The sequence below is a fragment of the Loxodonta africana genome, chromosome 2, assembly GCF_030014295.1.
Source record: "Loxodonta africana isolate mLoxAfr1 chromosome 2, mLoxAfr1.hap2, whole genome shotgun sequence".
NCBI classification, from domain to species: domain Eukaryota; kingdom Metazoa; phylum Chordata; class Mammalia; order Proboscidea; family Elephantidae; genus Loxodonta; species Loxodonta africana.
In genome coordinates this window covers 125,729,801-125,751,703 of record NC_087343.1, presented here as the reverse complement: position 1 = coordinate 125,751,703, position 21,903 = coordinate 125,729,801, and the positions used below count along the sequence as shown (strand labels likewise).

The 21,903-nt window shown below is 36.2% G+C and overlaps 1 protein-coding gene across 15 annotated transcripts in view; it reads right to left on the bottom strand.

The window, feature by feature from the left end:
* RAPGEF6 (Rap guanine nucleotide exchange factor 6) overlaps positions 1–21,903 on the bottom strand; it is a 267,271-nt gene that overhangs the window by 133,991 nt on the left and 111,377 nt on the right. For all 15 annotated transcript variants that reach the window (XM_023548454.2, XM_023548476.2, XM_023548463.2 and 12 more), the window contains one exon: positions 18,660–18,803. In XM_023548454.2, coding sequence (XP_023404222.1) covers positions 18,660–18,803 — 144 coding nt within the window. The remainder of the gene's footprint in view (positions 1–18,659; positions 18,804–21,903) is intronic.

The window sequence follows — 21,903 nt, the reverse complement described above, 5'->3', positions numbered from 1 at the left end:
TGTAATGGTGCCTCCCAACTGCCAAAGTAAGACATAGTTTCTAACGGTAAAATACAGTGAGAGATAGCACACCACTAGGTAGGAAAATTATGAGAATAATAATGAATGAACAAATCAAAGTAACAGAACTATTTTGCTTTATTTACCTAACATTCATAAGGGGTACAACGTAAGAGAAGATATTACCTGAGAGACAGGTGTTATAACAAAGACTCCGTGACTACAGAAGAAACATCTTGTCATTAGGCACAAAAAATGAGTTATTTAATTCCCCTGGGCAAAGTCTGAGGCACTTTCTAAACACTACACTGCCAGTATGAATTATGCTATTTCTTCTAAGACTTGAATTTACCTTAGCAAAACAATTATTTTCTGAAACGTAACAAAGACAAGTCATGTGTTGAAAATATGTGATGGTTTATGAGTCTAGGTTTCCATAATCCTTAAAAATTATTTATTTTCTGCAAAAAACTCAAAATAAATGAAATTTGCATTTAAAGCATAAAATTAAATCTCACAAACACAAATTAGCATGATGTTAGTTTTCTAAATGTAAAACACGGAAATACGTACAGGTTGATTTTCAAAACCCATGGCCATCAAGTCGATTCTGACTCATAGAGACCCTATAGGACAAGGCAGAACTGCCCCACAGGGTTTCCAAGGATGTAAATCTTTATGTAAGCATTGTAAACTTTCACTTAAAGCACAATTAAAAAAAAAAAAAAAAAAACTTTATGGAAGCAGACTGCCACATCTTTCTCCAGCAGAGTGCCTGCTGGGTTCAAACTGCCGACCTTTCCGTTAGCAGCCAAGCACTTTAACCACTGTGCCACCAAGGCTCCTTTCAAGCACCAATACATTATATTCAATTATTAATTTAAATAAACTATAAATGAGTTGAATTTCAATAAAACATTAAGCATTCAAGTATGAATTAACTAAAGTCTAATTTTAATCACTAATTTTTTAAAACAGAAAAATCAGTCACTTTGTATAAAGTCTAACTTTTCCTAAATGATAAATTTCTAAAAGACAATCATTTCGTACATACATATCAGTAACATGACTCGAGAATCTTTTCGTTTTAGGGCAGAAAATACTCGCATTTATGCATAATACCAACAGGACAAATTACAACAAAATAAAAGAGAAAATTCCTAACGGGTACCTTCCCCCTCTTTTATAAATTATCCTGCTAGAACAAAGAGGCACCTCAGACTGAGCAAGAGTGACAGTTATCTCCTAGCTGCTTTAAAAACTGCTGCCCTGTGTGTGAAATGCAACCCACTAACGCTGTATGTGAGAACTACTGTAAATACCAACTCCATAAAGGAACAAAACTCTCTTTCCTTTGGTTTGGCCTGTAAGTGAAGATGACATCCTTTTTCTTTTTCTACCAGTCACCTCACGGTATCCGCTATTCCTAGGGAATCGTATGGTGAACGCAGCATGCAAAATCTCCCTGTGCAACACCACCATAAAAAGAGACAAACTGGCCAAATTCTATACTCGGCATGTGAATCCACAAGCATTCTGATGATATTACACCAAAGTGTTTCTTCAGCAATAACAACTTAAACTCCTAAATAATTACTAAAGGAAGAAATAAATATCCTTTGAAGAAACCAGTCAGTAATTTACCAAATGACTAAAATAATTAGATGAATAGTCTATTTTTCACTTGCATCACTTTTAAAATTTTACTTTGATCTTATCACTTCATCTTACCAATTCAAATGAAGTAACTGCAGCAAGGGAGAATGTCCTGATCTACACATAGTCTTCGATGGCACTGGGGTTTTTTGGGGGGACACATAGTCTAGGAATCATCGCCACAGGCTAGCCATTTAAGAAGACGTTTCCCCTGTATCTGAAATACCATGATGCTAAGCCATACTGATGAAGAAAGCCACCTTCTTTAGCTTGAAAAAGGTCTTTCACATTACAACAAATAAAACAACATATGTTGGCTTTGCAAGGTGTCAAACCCTTACAACAACACCTTTTTATAAAAATGTAAATGCTATATTTTTAATAGTTAAAATTTATGTCACCTGTATAAATTAATAAAAATACAAACCAGAACATCTGAAATCATATCTGCATGGAAAACCAAAGATAAAGTTCTCATAGTTACTAGACTAACTCTAAACATACTTTTTCTGCCAATAAGAAACAACGCTGAAAAGGAGGGGAAAAAAGTCATCATAGGTAAAGCTATCACAGAATAAATATTCTAGGCATTTTAGAAATAAAAATAAACCAACAAGAACAAAAACAAATTTTTACTAGTCATGCAGAGTCATACAATATATTTACCATCTGCATGGTAAAGTATTATAATCACAACTTAGAAAAACCAAACTCAAAAGATGGCAAGGAATAAAAGTAAAAATTTACGGTTTTATAAAATAAAACAAACATGCCACTCATTTCTGTTATTTTAGTTTAAGTATCTGATCTTTGAAATAGGAACTGTTAAACATACTGACTTACATAGTAAAGGCATGTTGGCACTTTTGGAAAATGAATAAATGATGCTCTATTGCAAGTAACATACAAGCCCTTTTAAAGGATCATAAATGATGCTCTATTACAAGTAACATACAAGCCCTTTTAAAGGATCATAGCAAGCTTTTCCACCTTTCCTGTGCTTAACTTGAACATGTGAAATTAATCTTTGTAGTTATCAGACATGGTTAACTGTAATTACCGGTGCCCCTCAGGAATTTCTGCTTTCAAAGTGCATCCTATTTATTCCTAAGCTTTTCTGAAGAAAAAGAAGCCGGAGTAGCAACACTCTCTCGTCCTATCCTTCTGTAGAAGAGTGTGCTTCAGCACACTGTCGTATCTGTCCACTAAATGATACCACCATGCTATGAAAAAGCCCTGTCAAAGCCACCAGCGGGACACATATGCACTATGAAATATGATCCATCCATAGGGAGTGATGGAGGAAGAAAAGGCAAAGTGGGAGAGAGAAGCTGTCATCATCAACTAAGGTGATGTAAGCTTCTATAATTAGAATCAGTGAAACTGAAGGAACAATAAAAAGGCACCACCATGCTTCTACTTTCCCCTATACTCTGCAGTCATATCAAGTACTTTTCACACACACACAAAAGAATACTCTGCATATATAGTACTCAATCAAGTCTGTTATACACTATATACAAATCTAATGTAAAGTTTTAAAATAAGATCTGCCCAATGATAAAATAGAGCCATAATAAACAAATTTTTTCTAATAGAGAAAAAATAAAAAATCTCATTAAAATTTAAGAATAATAATTAGCTATTAAGAATCTTAACTACTAAGAATATTGCCTATACCTACAAATTCCTGTATTACTCTACAGATCAGTTTTATACTATTCTTGTAATTTTAACTACCGCATTTCTCTAGTGCTATAAAAGCAAAAACAGAACATAGCATAAAACAGTTATTAAGTAGGTAATGGAAGAAACTAAAAGGTACTAATGATCAGCATTGATGTGTTTGCTATAAGCCCTAAAATTTATGTCTAAACAGCTGTTAATCCTCTTCCAACTGGAACACTGTCACAAATCATCGTTCTACATCACTGGTATACATCAGTATCTGGGTTGCTTCAAACAACAATCAAAAGAGTTTTCTTTAGCAATTATTGTGAAAAGTATTTTAAGTATGATTAAAAAAAAAAATCTTTCTGATTCTGGTTCCCTGGGCACTGATCCAACGACACATTTAAGTGAGGAAGAACTGCCCCAGACAACCAGAGGGACAAACTTTGACTACCACTCCTGAAGTTTAAACAATAAATAATATAGACAATCTTTAAAAGTCAGCAATACTCACCTAAAGCCTTAAAAATATTTTTCATACCCTTAACGCAGCAATTTAACTTCTACGAATCAATCCGAAGGAAATATCAGTCATGCACAGATTAATAAAAAATATTTGTTATAGAAAATTTGGAAGGTACACGACAATACTTTGTTACACTCATAAAATAGAACACTAATAACAGAAATAATGTTTTGAGAAAAAATTTAATTGCATAAGAAATAAAAATCCAGGATAAATATGACTAAATATTCAGTAATACCCACATCAGTCAAAAAAACCTTCAATTAGTCAAAAGATACATACATTAAAAAATTCTTAGTAATATTATTTCTGGTTTTGTGGATTATTACAAATTTATTTCCTTTTTAAATACTCATCTATTTTACATTTCTAAACTGGACATTTTTCACACACACACACAAAAAAAACTGATAAGCAGGCACTTGTTTTACTTAGTTTTAGTTATGCTATCTCCTTTTTGCGTTTTCCCTGTCCATTTGTGAACTCACGGACCCTCTAACTAGGTACAAGAACCTCCTACCAAAAATTCTACTTTTATTTCCCAGAAGACAAAAAGCAGATTATCCTAGGTGATGCTAGATGCTCATGAATAAAAAGAGAAAATACTCTTTTGTTTTCAGGTGGAAAGCACCATGATGAACACACCTTCTATCTGTAGCGCTGTGGGCTGGACATACAGGGAGAGGGAGAAACAATACTGAAAAGCTGCAGACTGTCAGAGGCGGGGCTCCAAATTTCTTGGTAGCAATTTGGTCAGCACTTACTGTCTTATAAGATTAGCAAAGGCTCCAGATACTAACTTCCTGAGTTTACAAGTAATAAAAGATCATTTATTAACTCCTTCTTTCATTCCACAAGTATTTACTAAATAGCAAGCATAATTAAAAACAACCAGGATCAACCAGACCTACAATTACAAAATAAAGTTCACAATGTTGACAGTTTCCTTCATCAATCTGTGCCTATGACTTACACAGTTCAAACTTGAAATTCTTCTGCTGGTTGATACAACAGAAGTGTTGTACACTTCATTTTGACTGAAACTGTCGAACTGTTTGCTCACTGATGCTCCATGAAGTAATCTCAGCAATCACATGTTTGGACCAAAGTCCTCTGTTTCTCATAAGCTGGTGGGGGGGCCTCTTTACTAATGCAGGAATGGCTTTATCAATAACACACACACACACACACGATCCAAAAAAGTAAAATGCATTTTGTTAAAAACCTCAAGCAGGTCATGATACCTATGGTCAAATGGTAGCATTTAGCCATGAGTCAGTCAGTGTATTACCATAAAGGTGGTAAGTGAGTTAGTCCTAATACCAAACCAAAAACCCAATTCCGACTCACAGCGACGCTACAGGGCACAGTAGAACTGCCCCACAGGGTTTCCAGGCTGTAATCTTTACAGAAGCAGACTGTCACACCCTTCTCCTGTGGAGAGGCTGGTGGGTTTCAGTTAGTAGCCAAGCACTTGACTACTGTGCCACCAAAGCTCCTTCTCATCCTAATAATCACCTCTTTTTTCAGTTGCACTGATAAATGTGTCTTAATCTTTCTGAAGAGGCTCTGAATCTAAAGAAAACACAGGGTGCTGCAGGACAGGGGGGAACACAAGGTGTCATCACAGAAGTAGCAAATAAGAAAGAGCTGCTACATTAGTAGTTTCTGAGCATAATAAGGAAACTCTGGTGGCATGGTGGTTAAGAGTTTGGCTGCTAACCAAAAAACTGACAGTTCGAATCCACCAGGTGCTTCTTGGAAACCCTATGGGGCAGTTCTACTCTGTCCTATAGGGTCGCTATAAATCGGAATTGACTCAACAGCAATGGCTTTGGTTTTTTTTTTTTGAGCATAACAAAACAGTAGATTCTCAAATGTCATACCATGCCTACTACCCACCACATTATCTCAGAACAAAGGACTGGGTGGAAAGAAAATACTTAAAGAGTGAGCAAAAAGAAGCTCTCCTAACTTAACCCTGACTCATGAAGCTGCCATGGAAATCCCTCTTTCCAGTTGATCCTTTGAGAAGACCGGGTTGGCTCCACTTCTGTGCAGATGCCATGAGAGGAAGAAGGCAACAGCTTATCCTGACCCCGAGATGTAAAAAGCAACAAAGGCAACATACAAATAAGAAGGGAGAAATTATTCTTGTATCAAGTAACTTAGCATCTAAATAAAAATAAATAAATAAATAAGAAACCAATAAATACATCCAACACCCATACAGGCACACTGTTTGCTATTTAAAAGCAGAGCAGAAGAAGAAAGGAGAAATTAAGAAGGACTATAAGTTCATAACTAAAGTACCCAAACACCAATCAGATTTTTGAAACCTCTGAAGGATGTCCAGATTTATATTTGGCTCAATAATGATTCTTAAAAAAAAAAAAAAATCATTGAGTGCTAATGTTGTCTAATATTCTGATTCATTTCAAGTTAAAAAAAGGCACAGGTGGTGTTTGACCCTAGTGAAACCAAGGTATTTTACCCTTGTTGGTTCTGGCTGAATTTGACCATTTAACTTCACATATATAACACTATACAAAATTCAACTCACTTTTGGGAAAAATTTCACTACTGTATACTATTTAAAATGAAACAATGAGCTTTATACCAAAAATAAAATGATTTTCTAGATTATTAAATAAGCCATTAATTTTGTTTTTTATTATCTTCAGAACTGAGCAGAATTATATGATCACACTACATGTAAGTATGTGTAACTTTCTACGGGAGAAATGAAGAGAGTGCACACACAGAGTAGAAAATGAGAACAATGCCAGGAAAGGGGTCTCCAAAGGGGTCATCCCTGAATGGAGTTGTGGGAGCTGAGCAGGACTTTGTCAGAAGGACAAGGTGAAGGGCCATTCTGGAAAAAAGGACCAAGATAAGATTCAAACTGACTCATCTAAGGATAAAATTACATTAGGCAATGATGCTGATAAAAGACTTCCAGGCAAAGAACAAGACCAAAGGAGAGGACCTCCAAATAGAATAATGGGGCCAGAGGCTGAGAACGTAGATTTGGGCCAAATGAGGAAGGGATTTATATACCACGTGAGGTCAAAACTTTTCAAGATCCAGGAAAGGCGTTTGAGAAAATTCAATACCCATTCGTGATAAAAACATTCAACTAGTTAAGGAATAGAAGGGAAATTCTTCCATATAATAAAGGACATTTATGAAATAGCCACAGCTAACATCATACTCAATGGAGAAAGACTGAGAGCTTTCCTCTTAAGATCAGGAAGAAGACAAGGATGCCAACTTCACACCAACTGCTATTCAATATTGTACTAGTCAGAGCAATTAGGCAAGAAAAAGGAATAAAAGTTACCCAAATCAGGAAGGAGGAAGTAAAAACTATTCTTTATTGCAGGTGACATGATTCTATAGATAGAAAACTCCAAAGATTCCACAAGAAAGCCATTTGACCTAATAAATGAATTCGGCAACATGGCAGGGTCAAGGTCAAAACACAAGAATCAGTCAGGTTTCTATAAATCAGCAATGAACAAGCTGACAAGGAAATTAAGGAAACAATCCCATTTATAATACCATCTCAAAGAACCTAGCAATAAATTTAACAAGGGCGGTAAAAGTCTTGTACACTGAAAACTATAAACATTACTGAATGAAATTAAAGAAGACCTAAATAAATGGAAGGACATTCTATGTTCATGTACTGGAATGTTTAATATTGTTAAGATGTCAATACTACCCAAAGCAATCTAAATTTAACTCAATCCCTATCAAAATTCCAACAGCTTTCTTTTCAGAAATGGAAAAGCCAATCCTCCAACTTTTATGGAATGGCCTGAGTCGATTGCGACTCATAGTGACCCTATAGGACGGAGTAGAACTGCTCCACAGAGTTTCCAAGGAGCACCTGGCGGATTCGAACTTCCAAAATGGCAAGGGGCACCAAATAGTCAAAGCAATTTTGAAAAGAATAAGGTAGGGGACTCATGCTTGCTGATTTCACAACACACTATAAAGCTACAGTAATCAAAAGAACTAAGTACTGGTATAATGATAGACATTTAAACCAATGGAAAAGAATTGAGAATCCTGAAATAAACTTCATAAATCTATGATTAACTGATTTTCAACACGTATGCTAAGTACATTCAGTAGGAAAAGAAATGTCTCTTTAATAAATGGTACTGGGAAAATTGGATTTCCACATGCGAAAGAACGAGCTGGATCAATACTTCGCACCATTTACAAACTAATTCAAAATGGATCAAGGACCTAACTGTGAGAACTAAAACCATACAGCTCTTAGAAAAAAACATAAGGGTACTGTTTCGGGACCTAGTTTTGAACAACGGATTCTCAGATATGACACCAAAAGCATGAGCAGTAAAAGACAAAATAGATAAATGGGGTACCAAAAATTAAAAACTTTTGTTCATCAAAGGACTTTATCAACTGAGTGAAGAGACAACCTACATATTGGGAGAAAATTTTTGGGAAACATCTACTCGATAAGAGTTTAATATTCAGAATATATAAATAACTTGAACAACTTAACAAAAAGACAAACAACCCAAGCACAAAAATATACAAACAACTTGAATGGACATTTAACCAAAAAGGATATACAAATGGGCAACAAGCACATGAAAAGGCACTTAATATCATTAACTATTAAAACAAACAAACAAGCAAAAACAAAGTCCAGTTGCTGTGGAGCTGATTCTGATTAATGGTAACTCCAGAGCAGACCTGCACTCGATAGGATTTTTAAGGCTGTAACCTTTCAGAAGCAGATCACCGAGACTTTCTCTCAGGGCTCCTCTGGGTGGGTTTGAAATACTAACCTTCCAGATAGTAGTCAAGCGCTTAACTGTTTATGTCACCCAGGACTCCTAATTAGTCACTTTCTGCTGCCATTGAGTCGATTCCGACTCAGCACCCCCATGTTGTTGTTGTTAGGTGCTGTCAAGTCAGTTTTGACTCATAGTGACTCTACAGGACGCAGTAAAACTGCCCCATAGGGGTTTCAAGGAGCAGCTGGTGGATTTGAACTGCTTGTCTTTTGGTTAGCAGCCAGGCTCTTAACCGCTACACCACCAGGGCTCCAGCATCCCCATCCAAAACCAAAAAAAACAAAACAAAACAAAACAAAACAAAACCCAGTGCTGTCTGAGTCGATTCTGACTCATAGCGACCCTACGGGACAGAGCAGAACTGCCTCATAGAGTTTCCAAGGAGCGTCTGGTGGATTTGAACTGCCGACCCTTTGGTTTACAGCTGTAGCACTTAACCACTACGCCACCCGGGTTTCCAATAGGTAGATGTAAATCAAAACCACATGAGACATCACATTACCCCCACTAGAATGGTTATGATCAAAAACCAGAAAATAACAGGTGCTGGTGAGGATATAGAGAAATAAGAACCCTCATCCAATGCTGGTGGGAATTCAAAATAGTATAGCCACTATGGAAAGTTTGAAGATTCATCAAAAAGTTGAACACAGAATTACCATATGACCCAGCAATCCCAATTCTAGCTATATACCCAAAAGAACTGAATGCAGGAACACAAACAGAAACCCGCACATCAGTGTGCACTGCAGTGCCATTCACAATATCCAAAAGGTAGGAATAACCTAAGTGTCCATCAAGAGATAAACAAAATGTGGTATACATATACAATGGAATATTACTCACCCATAAAGAGAAATGAAGTTCTGATGCATGCTACAACATGGATGAGCCTTGAAAACATTATGCTAGGTGAAACAAGTCATTCGCAAAAGGGCAAATACTGTATGATCCCACTTACAGGAAATAGGCAAATGTATAGAGACTAAAGCTTAATACTGGTTACCAGAAGTGGGAGAGAGCGAGAAAGGAAGAGTCATTGCTTAAGGGGCCCTGAGTTTCTGTTAATGATGGTAGAATTATTTGGAAAAGGGTGGTGATAAATATTATACAACAGGATTAATGTAATCAACGTCACTGAGTTACACATGTAAAATTAGCTGAATTGGCAAATGTTTTCTTACATATGTTTTTACCACAATTAAAAAACTTTTCTGATTATATATTAAATTGAAAAAAATTTAAACTACATTTCCAACATTATTTAGAAATTAATACATACATTGCTGGCTAGATATTTTACACCCATTATTAAATATACACAAAATCCCAAGATATTTAAAAGGATAACAGGACATATAAACCAAAGTTCTATTTTCTTCCCATGTCCTGCGTATTGTTTTGAATCCACACTGGGCTAAACAACCAGCCTCACTAATGACTATCTGAAAAAAAGCCTTCAATTCAAAAATTCTAAAATGAGGGTCATAATTTTTTGGCAGATATCACCTTTCATCATTTAATTGGCTTCTGGCCACTCATTCTACATAGTAAAGCAAAACATTTAGTGAACTTCAAATATATTTCACAACTACTTCATCTTTTAAGGTTGGACAAAGAAATTATCTCGGTCAAAGTGAGCTATTCTCAAGGTACTCCACAAAATCTTTTTTTTTTAGGGTGGCCTAACATAAAATAGTTATTTATTTATTTATTTTTGCTGGTAGTTGGTGACTGTTGTTTATACTAACTTCAAGTCAATTTGATTTTATTTTTCCTACCCTTATTCTCCCTTTCTTCAGTTTTTTTTTTTTTTAACATAAAATAGTTTTTTATTTATTTATTTTTGCTGGTAGTTGGTGACTGTTGTTTATACTAACTTCAAGTCAATTTGATTTTATTTTTCCTACCCTTATTCTCCCTTTCTTCTGATTCATTAGCTTATTTGTTTTCACTAATTTTGATGTATTTAGTTATTTTTGTAAGGTACTTTTTATATGCAGGTATGGAATAGATAAATAATAAGATTATTTTGTAAGCAATGGAAACAAAGATTTTTTTTTTTTTTTGAGTATTTACAGTAACAGCAGCAATAGAAGCCACAGATATTACTGAATGTCTTTCAGGGCACCAGGCAGGGCACTTCATATATATATATATATTCTCTCACTGAATCATCTCACAAACCTATAGTTTATATATCAGATGTAGAAGGGTTAAACAACTTCCCCAAATTTACAAAGGCTAAGCTAAGCAGGTTTCTGGGTTTTTAAAGCAAGCTGGTATCAGAGCAGCACTCTTATCCTCTTTGACAGGCAATGCTCTGAGGATATGATGATCATAATTCACAGTTTTAAGGAATGCATATTCTGATGGGAAACACAGACATTTGAATACACAACTGCAATGTAGTTTCATAAATGGTCACAGGCACATACATGGGATATTACGGGAATGCAGAGATGTATACCTAAGCCTTACCAAGAAAAAAATCATGGTGTCCTCACATGACATGATATGGAATTTAGTCTTAAGGATGAGTAAGATTTTGCCAGAAAGAAAAGGGATAAAAGAGCATTCTCAATAAAGAGAACAGAATATACAAGAAATGTATATAAAAAACATGGTTTCTGGAAGGATCAGTACATTTGTTTGCCATGGCTGAAAGGTAGGGAATATGTAGAAAAAGAGGAAAAGATAAAGCTGGAGAGGTGGACAAAGTTCAGACCTGTGCTGTGCAATATGGTAGCTACTACACCCTATGTGGTTATTTATATATAAATTATTTATAATTAAGTAAAATTTAAAATTTCAATCCTCAGGTGCACTAGCCATATGTGGCAAGTTGCTACCAATTCGGACAGCACAAATATAAAACATTTCCATCATTGTAGACAGTTCTATTAAACAGAACTGGTCTAGAGTAGGTGGTGCAAATGGTTTGTGCTCAACTACTAACCTAAAGGTTGGCAGTCTAAATCCACCCAAAGGACTGCTTCCATTAAGATTACAGCCAAGAAAACCCTACGAAGCAGTTCCATTCTGCAACAGATGGGTAATCAAGAGTCAGAATTAACTTGACAGCAATGGGAGGAGGAGGTTTAGAGTACGGAGATCCTTATACCTACGTGGATCACTGGAATTTCTCTGATATGTGATGGCAGGCTGTGAAAAGATTTAAGAGTTTAAAAGGAGCAATACCGTTAGGTCTTCATTATAGAAAGACAGAGCTGAGAAGTAAAATGAATGAACTGGGTGATGGCAAGGAAATGGTGGAAGATAAACAGAATAGAAAAGAAGCAGCAATAGGGAAACTAGTTCAGAGGGAAGAGAAATTTTAAAATTAAATAAAATGATTAAGTAGGTATCTTTTGATGAAGAGGTCACGCAATATTTTCCAGTTTTTGAAATCCCCCAAATCTCAAAAGAAATACTGCTTTTACAGTGAGTACTGGAGGCTGGAACAGATGTTCTTAAAACAGTTATAGGAAGAAAGGTGGTGAATGCTAAGGCGATTACATGAGGAAACTGAGACTATGCAGTGTTTAAAAAAGCTCAGCTGCTAACCAAAAGGTTGGCAGTTTGAATCCACCAGCTGCTCCTTGGAAACCCTATGGGGTAGTTCTGCTCTGTCCTATTGGGTCACTATGAGTCAGAATCTATTTGATTGGTAACAGGTTTAGTTCACAAAGAAAATTATCTGAGAGGCAGAGTCTACAGATACTGACTGATAGACTGTGAGTGTGCACACACTTTTCAAATATATAAACAACCCCCCCATGAGACATGCAGATCCAGTACTACTTCCATCATTTTGAGAAGTGAAACAACTGAAGCACAGAGGGTTTACTTAGATGAACTGCTCCAATCACACAGTTAGTGAAGAAAGGATTCAAGACAGATGGCTCATATAAATGCTGTACCCTTTGTACTTGGCTTAATCATCATCCTACTCACCAAATATTGCTTCCAATCACCTTTTTGCTATTTCTAAATACCAAATACACCCTTCTCAAATGTCAAAGCTCTAAAACTGAGAATATTCAAAGACATTTAAACTTGTTCAAGTTCTGAGAGCACTACTCAAAGGAATTTTTAAAATGTTATTACTGTTATAAAAGTGCTCTTTTTACTTAAAAAAAAGTTCACATTAAAACTATAGTTGTCTTCTTTGTACAAAGGAATGTAAGACAAAACTACAAAAATATTTCACAGGAATAAACCATCTTTTTCAATCGTTCTAAGCATTCAGTTAGAAAATAACTTTAAAATACATGTAAACTCTTCTTTATATTAAAAAAAACCTTGATGAAGATTGTGTATTCAATAATAAGTATGACAGTCTAGAAGTTAAAACATTTTGTACATCTTTGAGAATTATTTTACCTGCAGCACTCTAGCAAGAAAAAGCTGAGATGATCTGCAAATTCAGAAAGAAAATGCTAAGTTTCCATTGCTGTCTAAAAGAAGAACAATTCCTCCTATTTTTCACTGCATCGCTGACAGTGGAATAAAAGAAATACAAGTAGTTCCCAACTTATGACAGGGTTCCATTCCGATAGCTCTGTCCTGAGTTGGTTCTGATGTAATTCGAACTTTTTTTTTAAAGTTTCATTATTACTGCCTTTTATCATCAGTATCTTTAAAAATCCAATCTTTGTCTTTGGCTTTACATTACATATAAACTTAGAGCTTCGACATCAGCACTTCCTGTTTCTCCAGTTATACATGTTATTTAAGCTAAAAACAAAACCCGGAGGATCCTAAAAGTGTGGTTCATCATAAGGACTCTATGTTGTTATTGTTGCTGCCTGCCATCAGGTCAGTTCTGACACATGACGACTCCATGTGTGCAGAGTAAAACTGCTCCATAGGATTTTCAAGGCTGTGACCTTTAGAAAGCAGATCTCCAGGCCTGTCTTCTAAGGCGCTTCTGTGTGGGTTCAAACAGTCAACCTTTCATCTTGTTGTCAAGTGCTTAATCACTGGCACCACCCAGAGAACCCAAAGGGCACTACTGTTGTGTGCCGTCAAGTACATTCCGACTCATAGAGAGCTACAGCACAGAGCAGAACTGCTCCATAGGGTTTCCTAGGCTGTAACCTTCTTTTTTAAACAATATTTTATGGTGTTTTCAGTGAAGGTTTACACAGCAAATTAGTTTCTCTTATGACAATTTCTATACAAACTGTTCAGTGACATTAATTACATTTTTTTTTTTACAATGTGTCAACATTCTCTTTAATTGCTTTCTGGGTTGCTCTGTTTCTAGTATTCTAGCTTCCCTGCCCCCTTATCTTCTCATCTTTGTTTTAGAGTAACTGTGGATCTTTTGGTCTTATATAGATGTTTCTTAATGGTGCACCATGCTCATGGATAGTAATCGTTATTTTGTGGGCCAATCTGTTATTTTGCTAAAATGTAACCTCGGGGGATAGTTTCGGTCCAAGGTTTAAAAAGAGTATCTCAGGGTCATAGTCTCAGGGAGCCCTTGAGTCTCAACTGGTACAGTATGTATGCATTTTTTAAGATTTTGAGTTCTGTTTCATATTTTATCTGTTTTATCAGGGTCCATCTATTGTGGCACTGATCAGAATGGTTCGTAGTGGCGACCACACACCATCTAGTTCCTCTGATCTCAGGGTAGATAAGGCTGTGGCTCATGTAGGCTACTAACCCTGTAGACTAGTTTCCTCTCTGAGACTTTGGTTTCCTTCTTTCTGTTTTGTCCCTAATGAGTAGAGATCGATAGCTGTGTTTTTTTTTTTTTTATGTAGGCTGTAATCTTTACAGGAGCAGATCATCAGGTCTTTTCCCCTGCTGGGTTCAAACCCCCAACCTTTTGGTTAGCAGTCAAGTGCTCAACCATTGTGCCACCAGGGCTCCTTGAAGGGCCCTATAGTGGCCACAAAACCAGTGCTCTACTGGGTACTTTCACAAATACATTTAAGGTGTTTGCTACATAGCTTCCTTATGCGGATCAACTGTCAATATGTAGGAATTTGAGCAAAAGCACAGCTTTTTACAAAATTGGTGATATTAACGAAAAGGAAATGAAAACCGCATTTTCCAAGCTGTCCGAACTATATCCCTTATAGAAAAAAATAAAACTATTACTTTAAGAAACAGCAATTGCAAGTAATATAAACAAAAATCCTTCTCTAACACATTCTCATAGTTAATAAATCAGCTTTGGCTAAGTTGAATCAACTTAGTTCTTTCCTTCCATGATTTGCAAAATTCCTGACAGTACTCAGTAGAATTAGCACCTAAAACTAGCTGTACAAGCCTTTACATGCAAAATGCTACACTTAATGTCATCAAACAGAATCCCCAGCAGTGTGCCTACTGCTGTTTCTGGTCCATTAGGAAACCAATACATCCAAAAGACACCTCTCAGCATAGAGGAGGGCTAAAAGCAAATGACTCATGAACATAAAGAAAGCCACTGCCACCAAGAAAAAATACATATTCTGTCCTGGCTTCATGCCATGACACTAAAGAAATTCAGGGAAAACTCACACAAAGTATGCATTCTTTATCTCAAATAAGTATAACCAAATAGTATAAATAAGGATACTTTGATTTAGCAATTCTATTTCTTGGAATTTTTTCTAAAGAAATCAAGATATAGGCAGATATAACCACAAAGACACTTTGTACAACATTTTTAAAAAATCATAATGAAAAGCTAGAAACAATCAAATAGTGGGAAGTGGATAAAAAAGTATGGCATAGTATTAAACAGAGTACTATGCAGCCATTAAAAATGTTGTAAAAGAACATTTAACAGCATTCAAAGACATTCAGATTATATGTTTTAAAAAGTTACAAAACTAAGTATTATATGTATTCGTTTTAGTAAAATCTTATGTATCTGTCTATATACAGGTTGAAAAAAACTTTCTTCAAGGCTATACAAAATGTCATCATGGGTTGTATAACTGGGTGGTGGGAATAATAAAATTTCAATCTTCAAAAATTGACATGTATTACCAGTGTAATAAAGCAAAACAAGCCAGTTTAATTATTGACAAGGAAATTTATTGTATAAAAAAAGAAACTGTTAAATAGTAAAGAAGGAAATGAACCTTGGATAGCTCTAGATATAGTCCAAATTTTGGAATTATTTCACGTTACTGTTTGTTGTCAGAAATAGAACGTGTTGAATCAATAAAATTAGAAAAATGTGACTAAATCCTTTGATTTCAGCTTGACTTATGGCAAGCCCATACACAACGGAATTGGACTGTTGTGACCTACATGGTTTTAAAATTGGCTGATTGTTTTTTTCTTTTTGTTTTATTTTTGGCTGAAGGGTGAAATTCAGGAGTGACTTCAGCAGTGAGCTCTAAGGGTGTCTGGGGGCCATACTCTCGGGGTTTCTTCAAGTCTCTGTCAGACCAGTAAGTCTGGTCTTTTTTTTTTTTTTTTTTTTGTGAATTTGAATTTTGTTCTACATTTTTCTCCAGCTCTGTCCGGGATCCTCTATTGTGATCCCTATCAGAGCAGTCAGTGGTGGTAGTCAGGCACCATCTGAATGTGCTGGACTCAGTATGGTGGAGGCTGTGCTCCACTAGTCCTCTGAGCTAATCTTTCCCTCGTGTCTTTGGTTTTCTTCATTCTTCCTTGTTCCAGATGAGGTGAGACCAGTGGAGTATCTTACATGGCCACTTGTAAGCTTTTAAGACCCCAGACACTACTCACCAAAGTCAAATGTAGAACATTTTCTTTATAAACTATGTTATGCCAATTGAGCTAGGTGTTCCCCGAATCCATGTTCCCCAAAGACCTCAGCCCAGTAATTTGGCCCCTCAGGGAGTTTAGATGTGTATATGGAGCTCCATGACCTTGCCTTGGACAAGCTGTGCTGGCTTCCCCAATACTGTGTACTGTCCTACCCTTCACCAAAGTTAACAATTATCTATCGTCTAGTTAGTGATTTTCCCTCCCAGGCTTTTCCTCCCTTGTAACCATCAAATATTGTTTCTTGTTGTACGTAACTGTTTTCATAATAGTGGTCTCATACAATATTTGTCCTTTTGTAATTTTCTTATTTCACTCAGCATAATGCCCTCCAGATTCATCCATGTTGTAAGACGCTTTGCAGATTGATCACTGTTCTTTATCGTTGCTTAGTTCTCCACTGTGTATATGCCATAGTTTATCCATTCATCTGCTGATTGGCATCTAGGTTGTTTCCATCTTTTTGCTATTGTGAACAATGCTGCAATGAAAATGGGTGTGCATATATCTATTCGTGTGACTGCTCTTATTTCTCTAGGATATATTCCCCAGAGCAGGATTGTTGGATTATATGATATTTCTAGTTCTAGCTTTTTAAGGAGGCATCATACTGTTTTCCAAAATGGCTGTACCATTTTGTATTCCCACCAGCAGGGCATAAGAGTTTAACTTCCCCACAGCTTCTCCGACATTTGTTATTTTCATAACTGGCTGATTTTCAGAAGTAGATACCAGGCCATTCTTCCAGCTAAATCCTTAGAGCCGCCTTAAATCTAAAACTTACTCCAGTGCAAACAATTCCCTAAATAGTCTTCCTCATTCCTAACAAGGAATAAGTAAATTTTTGTTACTGACAACCGAAAGAATTAAATATGCCCTAGGGAATTTTTTTGCTGCAACTAACTTTAAATTCTTTTACTACTGACTTATTTTCATCTTTTTTAAACTTCTCCAACCTGATGCTATTATTTTAAACCAGGGCTTTGAGCTGGTGTGAACTGGTACAGTCATGGCTGATGAAGCAAAACAGGAACAGATCCAAAATTTTACAGTTTGGCAGAATTGGCATGGTACCTGGAACAGGAAAAATTACAGGTCAAAGCCTTGGAATGGGAGACTTGGAAGAGGCATTGTGAGCCCTCTCAGTGAGATTACATTACTGGCAGGACTGTAGGAGAGTGACATACATTCAAAGCAGCATGGCTGGCCACCATCTTTCAGCGGGGCAGCACTGCTTTGGACTGTGCTCAAAATTCAAGGGCAAGAGATTTGGCTGCTATGCAACACGTATGCTGCCCTTGTTCTCTAAGAGGGAGATTAAGTTTCTAGCAGGGCTTCGACTCGTAATTTTTCCTATTCTGGCTACCTTTCTTGTTCGCTGTAACTTTAAAAATCAGAGTCTGTTCCAGTGATGCTTCCTTAGCCATGACTGAACTGGGCAGAACCAGTTTGAAGCCCTGTTTTAAACAAAAGATATTTTTATTATTTAAGCACATGCAAAGAAAAGATGAAAACCTCTTGAAAAATTGTCTTTACATCTTGAGGGATCATGACTCCTCTGAAAGCAGATAACTATAGAGCCTCTCCCCAGAAAAATGTACAGGAATTTATTCTTAGATTATCCTTATTTCTTGATTCAAGTACTTTTCAGCCTCAAAAGAAGTTATCTACAATTATAAAATTAAAGACTTCTGAAGAAACAGCTTATGTATTCTTCTGGTGTTACAAAGTTAACATTTTCTCTGCTTCTCCTTTTTGTGAAAACATACCTTTAATGCTTACATATGTCTCTACATTAACATGTAGTATGTATTTGTCCCACATTTCAAGTCAGAAATTATTTCTTTTGTATGCATCACAGAATACCAGAACAAAAGGTCCCAACTAGTTTATTATTTAAGTTCTCAGGACTATAACCTATACTCTATTCAGGTAATAAAAAGTATAAGAAAATTCATAAACATTTCTTAAAAAAAAGTGGTAAAAACTTTTTTTTTTTTTTAGATTATTTAAGCAAAAACAAAACTCCCACTGGTAGAAGTCTTTCTAACCAATTCAGATAAGCAAAAATATTTTCAAAGATTATATGGACATATTCACCTGCCCCAAACTTTTACATGTACAACCCAAAGTACTGATATTGCCAAATATGAATGTAAATTAAAGACATTATATATAAAAATTAAGACAGATTATGAAATGTTCCTAAATATACTCACAGAAAGATAGCTGTTAATCTCCACATCATCAGTGATGGTTTGGCGCTCTCCTTTATAGTTAATCTTCCGAAACCTTCGTCTAGACTGTCTGGCAGGTATTTCTCTTTGTAGAATACTTTCTTCGTTACCTTTGGAATTTTCTACCTGAAACACATGTTCAAATTCCTGACTAAATATCCAATTTTTCCATATTACTGACAGTCTACGAAGTCTTAACAGGCTCATAAGGAAAGTTTCATTTACTTCTTGTTAGCCTCGAGTAAACCATCTGTTTAGGACAATGCTTACGAGTTTGAAAAGATTAAAGGTGGCATTATTATAAAGATCTGGAAACCACAATTTCCTTCCAGGAAATTGTCTCTCTTGCTCACATGAACGTGTATCTTCTAAGTAAAGTCGCTTACCAGAAAAGGCAGTTAACTATACCTACACGTGCAATAACTACAACTTCTGAGTTAGTCTAATTACGAACTACCTGATTATATACATATTTTCCTTAGCAAATAACCACAGCTATATTTTCAGTGAATCATTAAACAATAAAAGAAAAACACCACATGCATTATTATTTGGTTTATATCTTAATACATGACAACAGTTCCCAGTAAGGTTGACACTTTCTAAAAAAGAGGGAAAACTAGTATTTATTAAGGGCTTACAATGAGCAAGCATGCATATACAGTATACTGTTAGTTCACACGACAGACTTGCAAAGCAGATATCAGCACTATTTCTACTTTATAGATGAACAAAGTAAAAATAAAAAAAGATAAGTGACTAATCCAGTCTCACATCAGTGATATTAATTAAAGGTGATGTGGGAAACAGACCTATGCTATTGACACAGGCCATACTGTCTGGCCAAATACAGACTAAACCGTAATTTAAAAAATTAACTATTTTAAAAGGCATATTGATATGTTTTAAAAAAGTACACCTTAAAACTGAGCCCACACCCAATAAATACCAAATGATTAAGTTTTCTCTCATGACTACTGTTCTAATCTACCTGATTATTTTTTTTAAAACTTAGTGCAGCGTTAATCTTTCTGGAAGTGTAAGTTAACCTTTGGTCCATTTGCTGCTTCGATCTTCTGTCTTGTCTGCGGTTTTACTCTGTCTTTGCTTGCCACACAGACTTGCTGTGGGGTGGGGTAGGGTAGGTAAAGAGAGTTAGAAAGCATATGTTGGAAATTGGTGATTTCTCTCTTAATATTTATAATCATTTTGAAGTTGGGTATTCTCCATAATCAAGTTATGCTGTGAGCATGGTTTACGTGTATATTTCTTTTACTTTTCTTATACTGTCTCTGGAGGAAATATTAGAAGATGTGTAACTAAAAATATGCCATTGTTTTCAGCTGCCTGGAAGATGTTGGATTTAAAAATTAAATCAAAATAATGAACTAATAATATAGGCTAAAAATCTAATAATCTTATAGTTGGGTGGGTGTTTCTAAGCATGCCCCAAACTAAAAAGTCACAGAAGGGGGGAAAAAAACTTGATAGATCCAAATATATAAAAATTATAATCCACTGTGTGACACAATATACCTTAAATATAAAGTTGAAAGAAAGTGATAAAATTATAACCTATTATAAGCAAAAGGGTTCTTATACTTGGTAAAAAAAATTAAACAAAACAAAAAACTCTTATGAATAAATAAGAAAAGGAACAATCAGCGGAAAAACACGCAAGGGATATTAATACGAAGAAACACAAACTCTCAATAAGAGATACGAGAAGATGCACAATCTCATTACAAAAAACTAATAACGAGATTTCCTTTTAACCTGTCAAATTAAAATGACTGGCATATCTTTTTTTGGTATATCAGGTGACTGGGAAGGTGTTTGGTAACAGGCATTCACTATCACCTGTGAGGTTATTTAAATGTGCATAAATACATGTGTGAGGGTTAAGGTTATGTGTCAAATTGGCTAAGCCATGATTCTCAGTGGTTTGGCAGTTACGAACGATGTAGGTATCCTCCACTGTGTGATATAATGTAATCACCTCCATGACACGATCTCATGTGATCAGCCAGTTAGTCATAAGGGGAGTTTCCTCAGGGGTGTGGCCTGTATCCAATATACCTGGATGTTATGGAAAAGCTCACTGACTTTTGCTTGCTCTGGGTCCTGCACCTGGCCCATCATCATCTGATCTCCAGTTCTTGGGACTGAATCAGTGGCCTGTTGTACTGACTGCCCATCTTTGGTTTGTCAGCCTCCATAGCCTGCGAACCAGCAGCCTTTCATCTTACTTGCCGATCTTAGATTTGTCAGCCCCTGAAGCTACGTGAATCAGGAGAAGCCTCCAGCCTGATAACTGACCCATAGACTTGGGACTTGGCAGCTTCTACAACTGTGTGAGCCATTCCTTGATATCTTTTTCTTTCTATATATACATATGTATATGTGTGTGTATTTACATCTCTCTCTCCACACACACACACACACACACACACACACACACACGCTTCACTGGTTTTGCATATCTAGAGAACCCAGCCCAAGATATCTGGTACCGAGAGTGGTTCTAGAGAAACAAAACTGTAAGATTCAGTTTTCTGAATTGGTTCTCAAGTCTAGTTGGTCTTAAAGATGTTGACGACTCTGCTTCCAGTAGTAAAGAGGGTACTGCTAATCCATGTCATGACGCAGCAACAGAAATATGAAAAGTATCACCACCAATAGATCAAGTATTGGTGAGAGGTGAGGCTCTGGATGATCCTGTGTTCGATACTTTTCTACAAGTTTGTCAGAATGAGAAGTATAAGGAAGCTGGTTGGTTGGTACCACTGCTGCTAAGCGAAGTGGTGAAAGAAAGAGATGAGTTCAGGGCTTCAGAGTTATGCCTTCAGCACCACATAAAAGACCTCAAAGTTGTCACTTGTGCCCTGAAAGAAAGCCTTATTTCGTATAGTAACAGAGCTAATATTGCCGAAAACAAAGCCCAGAGCCTTCCTCTAAGAGTGGCTGAATTATGCCAATTGAATTCTCAACAACGAATGGTGTCTGAAGTTAAAGTGAGGGCACTGGTTGGGAAGAAATGGAATCCTGAAATGTGGGATGGCGACACATGGGCAGAGAGTGGGAAACTGAGCCCCTAAATTCTGCTGAATCACTCCTGCCAATACCAGCCCTCACACTCTCATCTAAAGAGATTAATCCATCTTGTCTGCTAAACCACCTTCCCCATAAAACCATTAGCCCTACCAGCCCCATTTGATGAGATTAA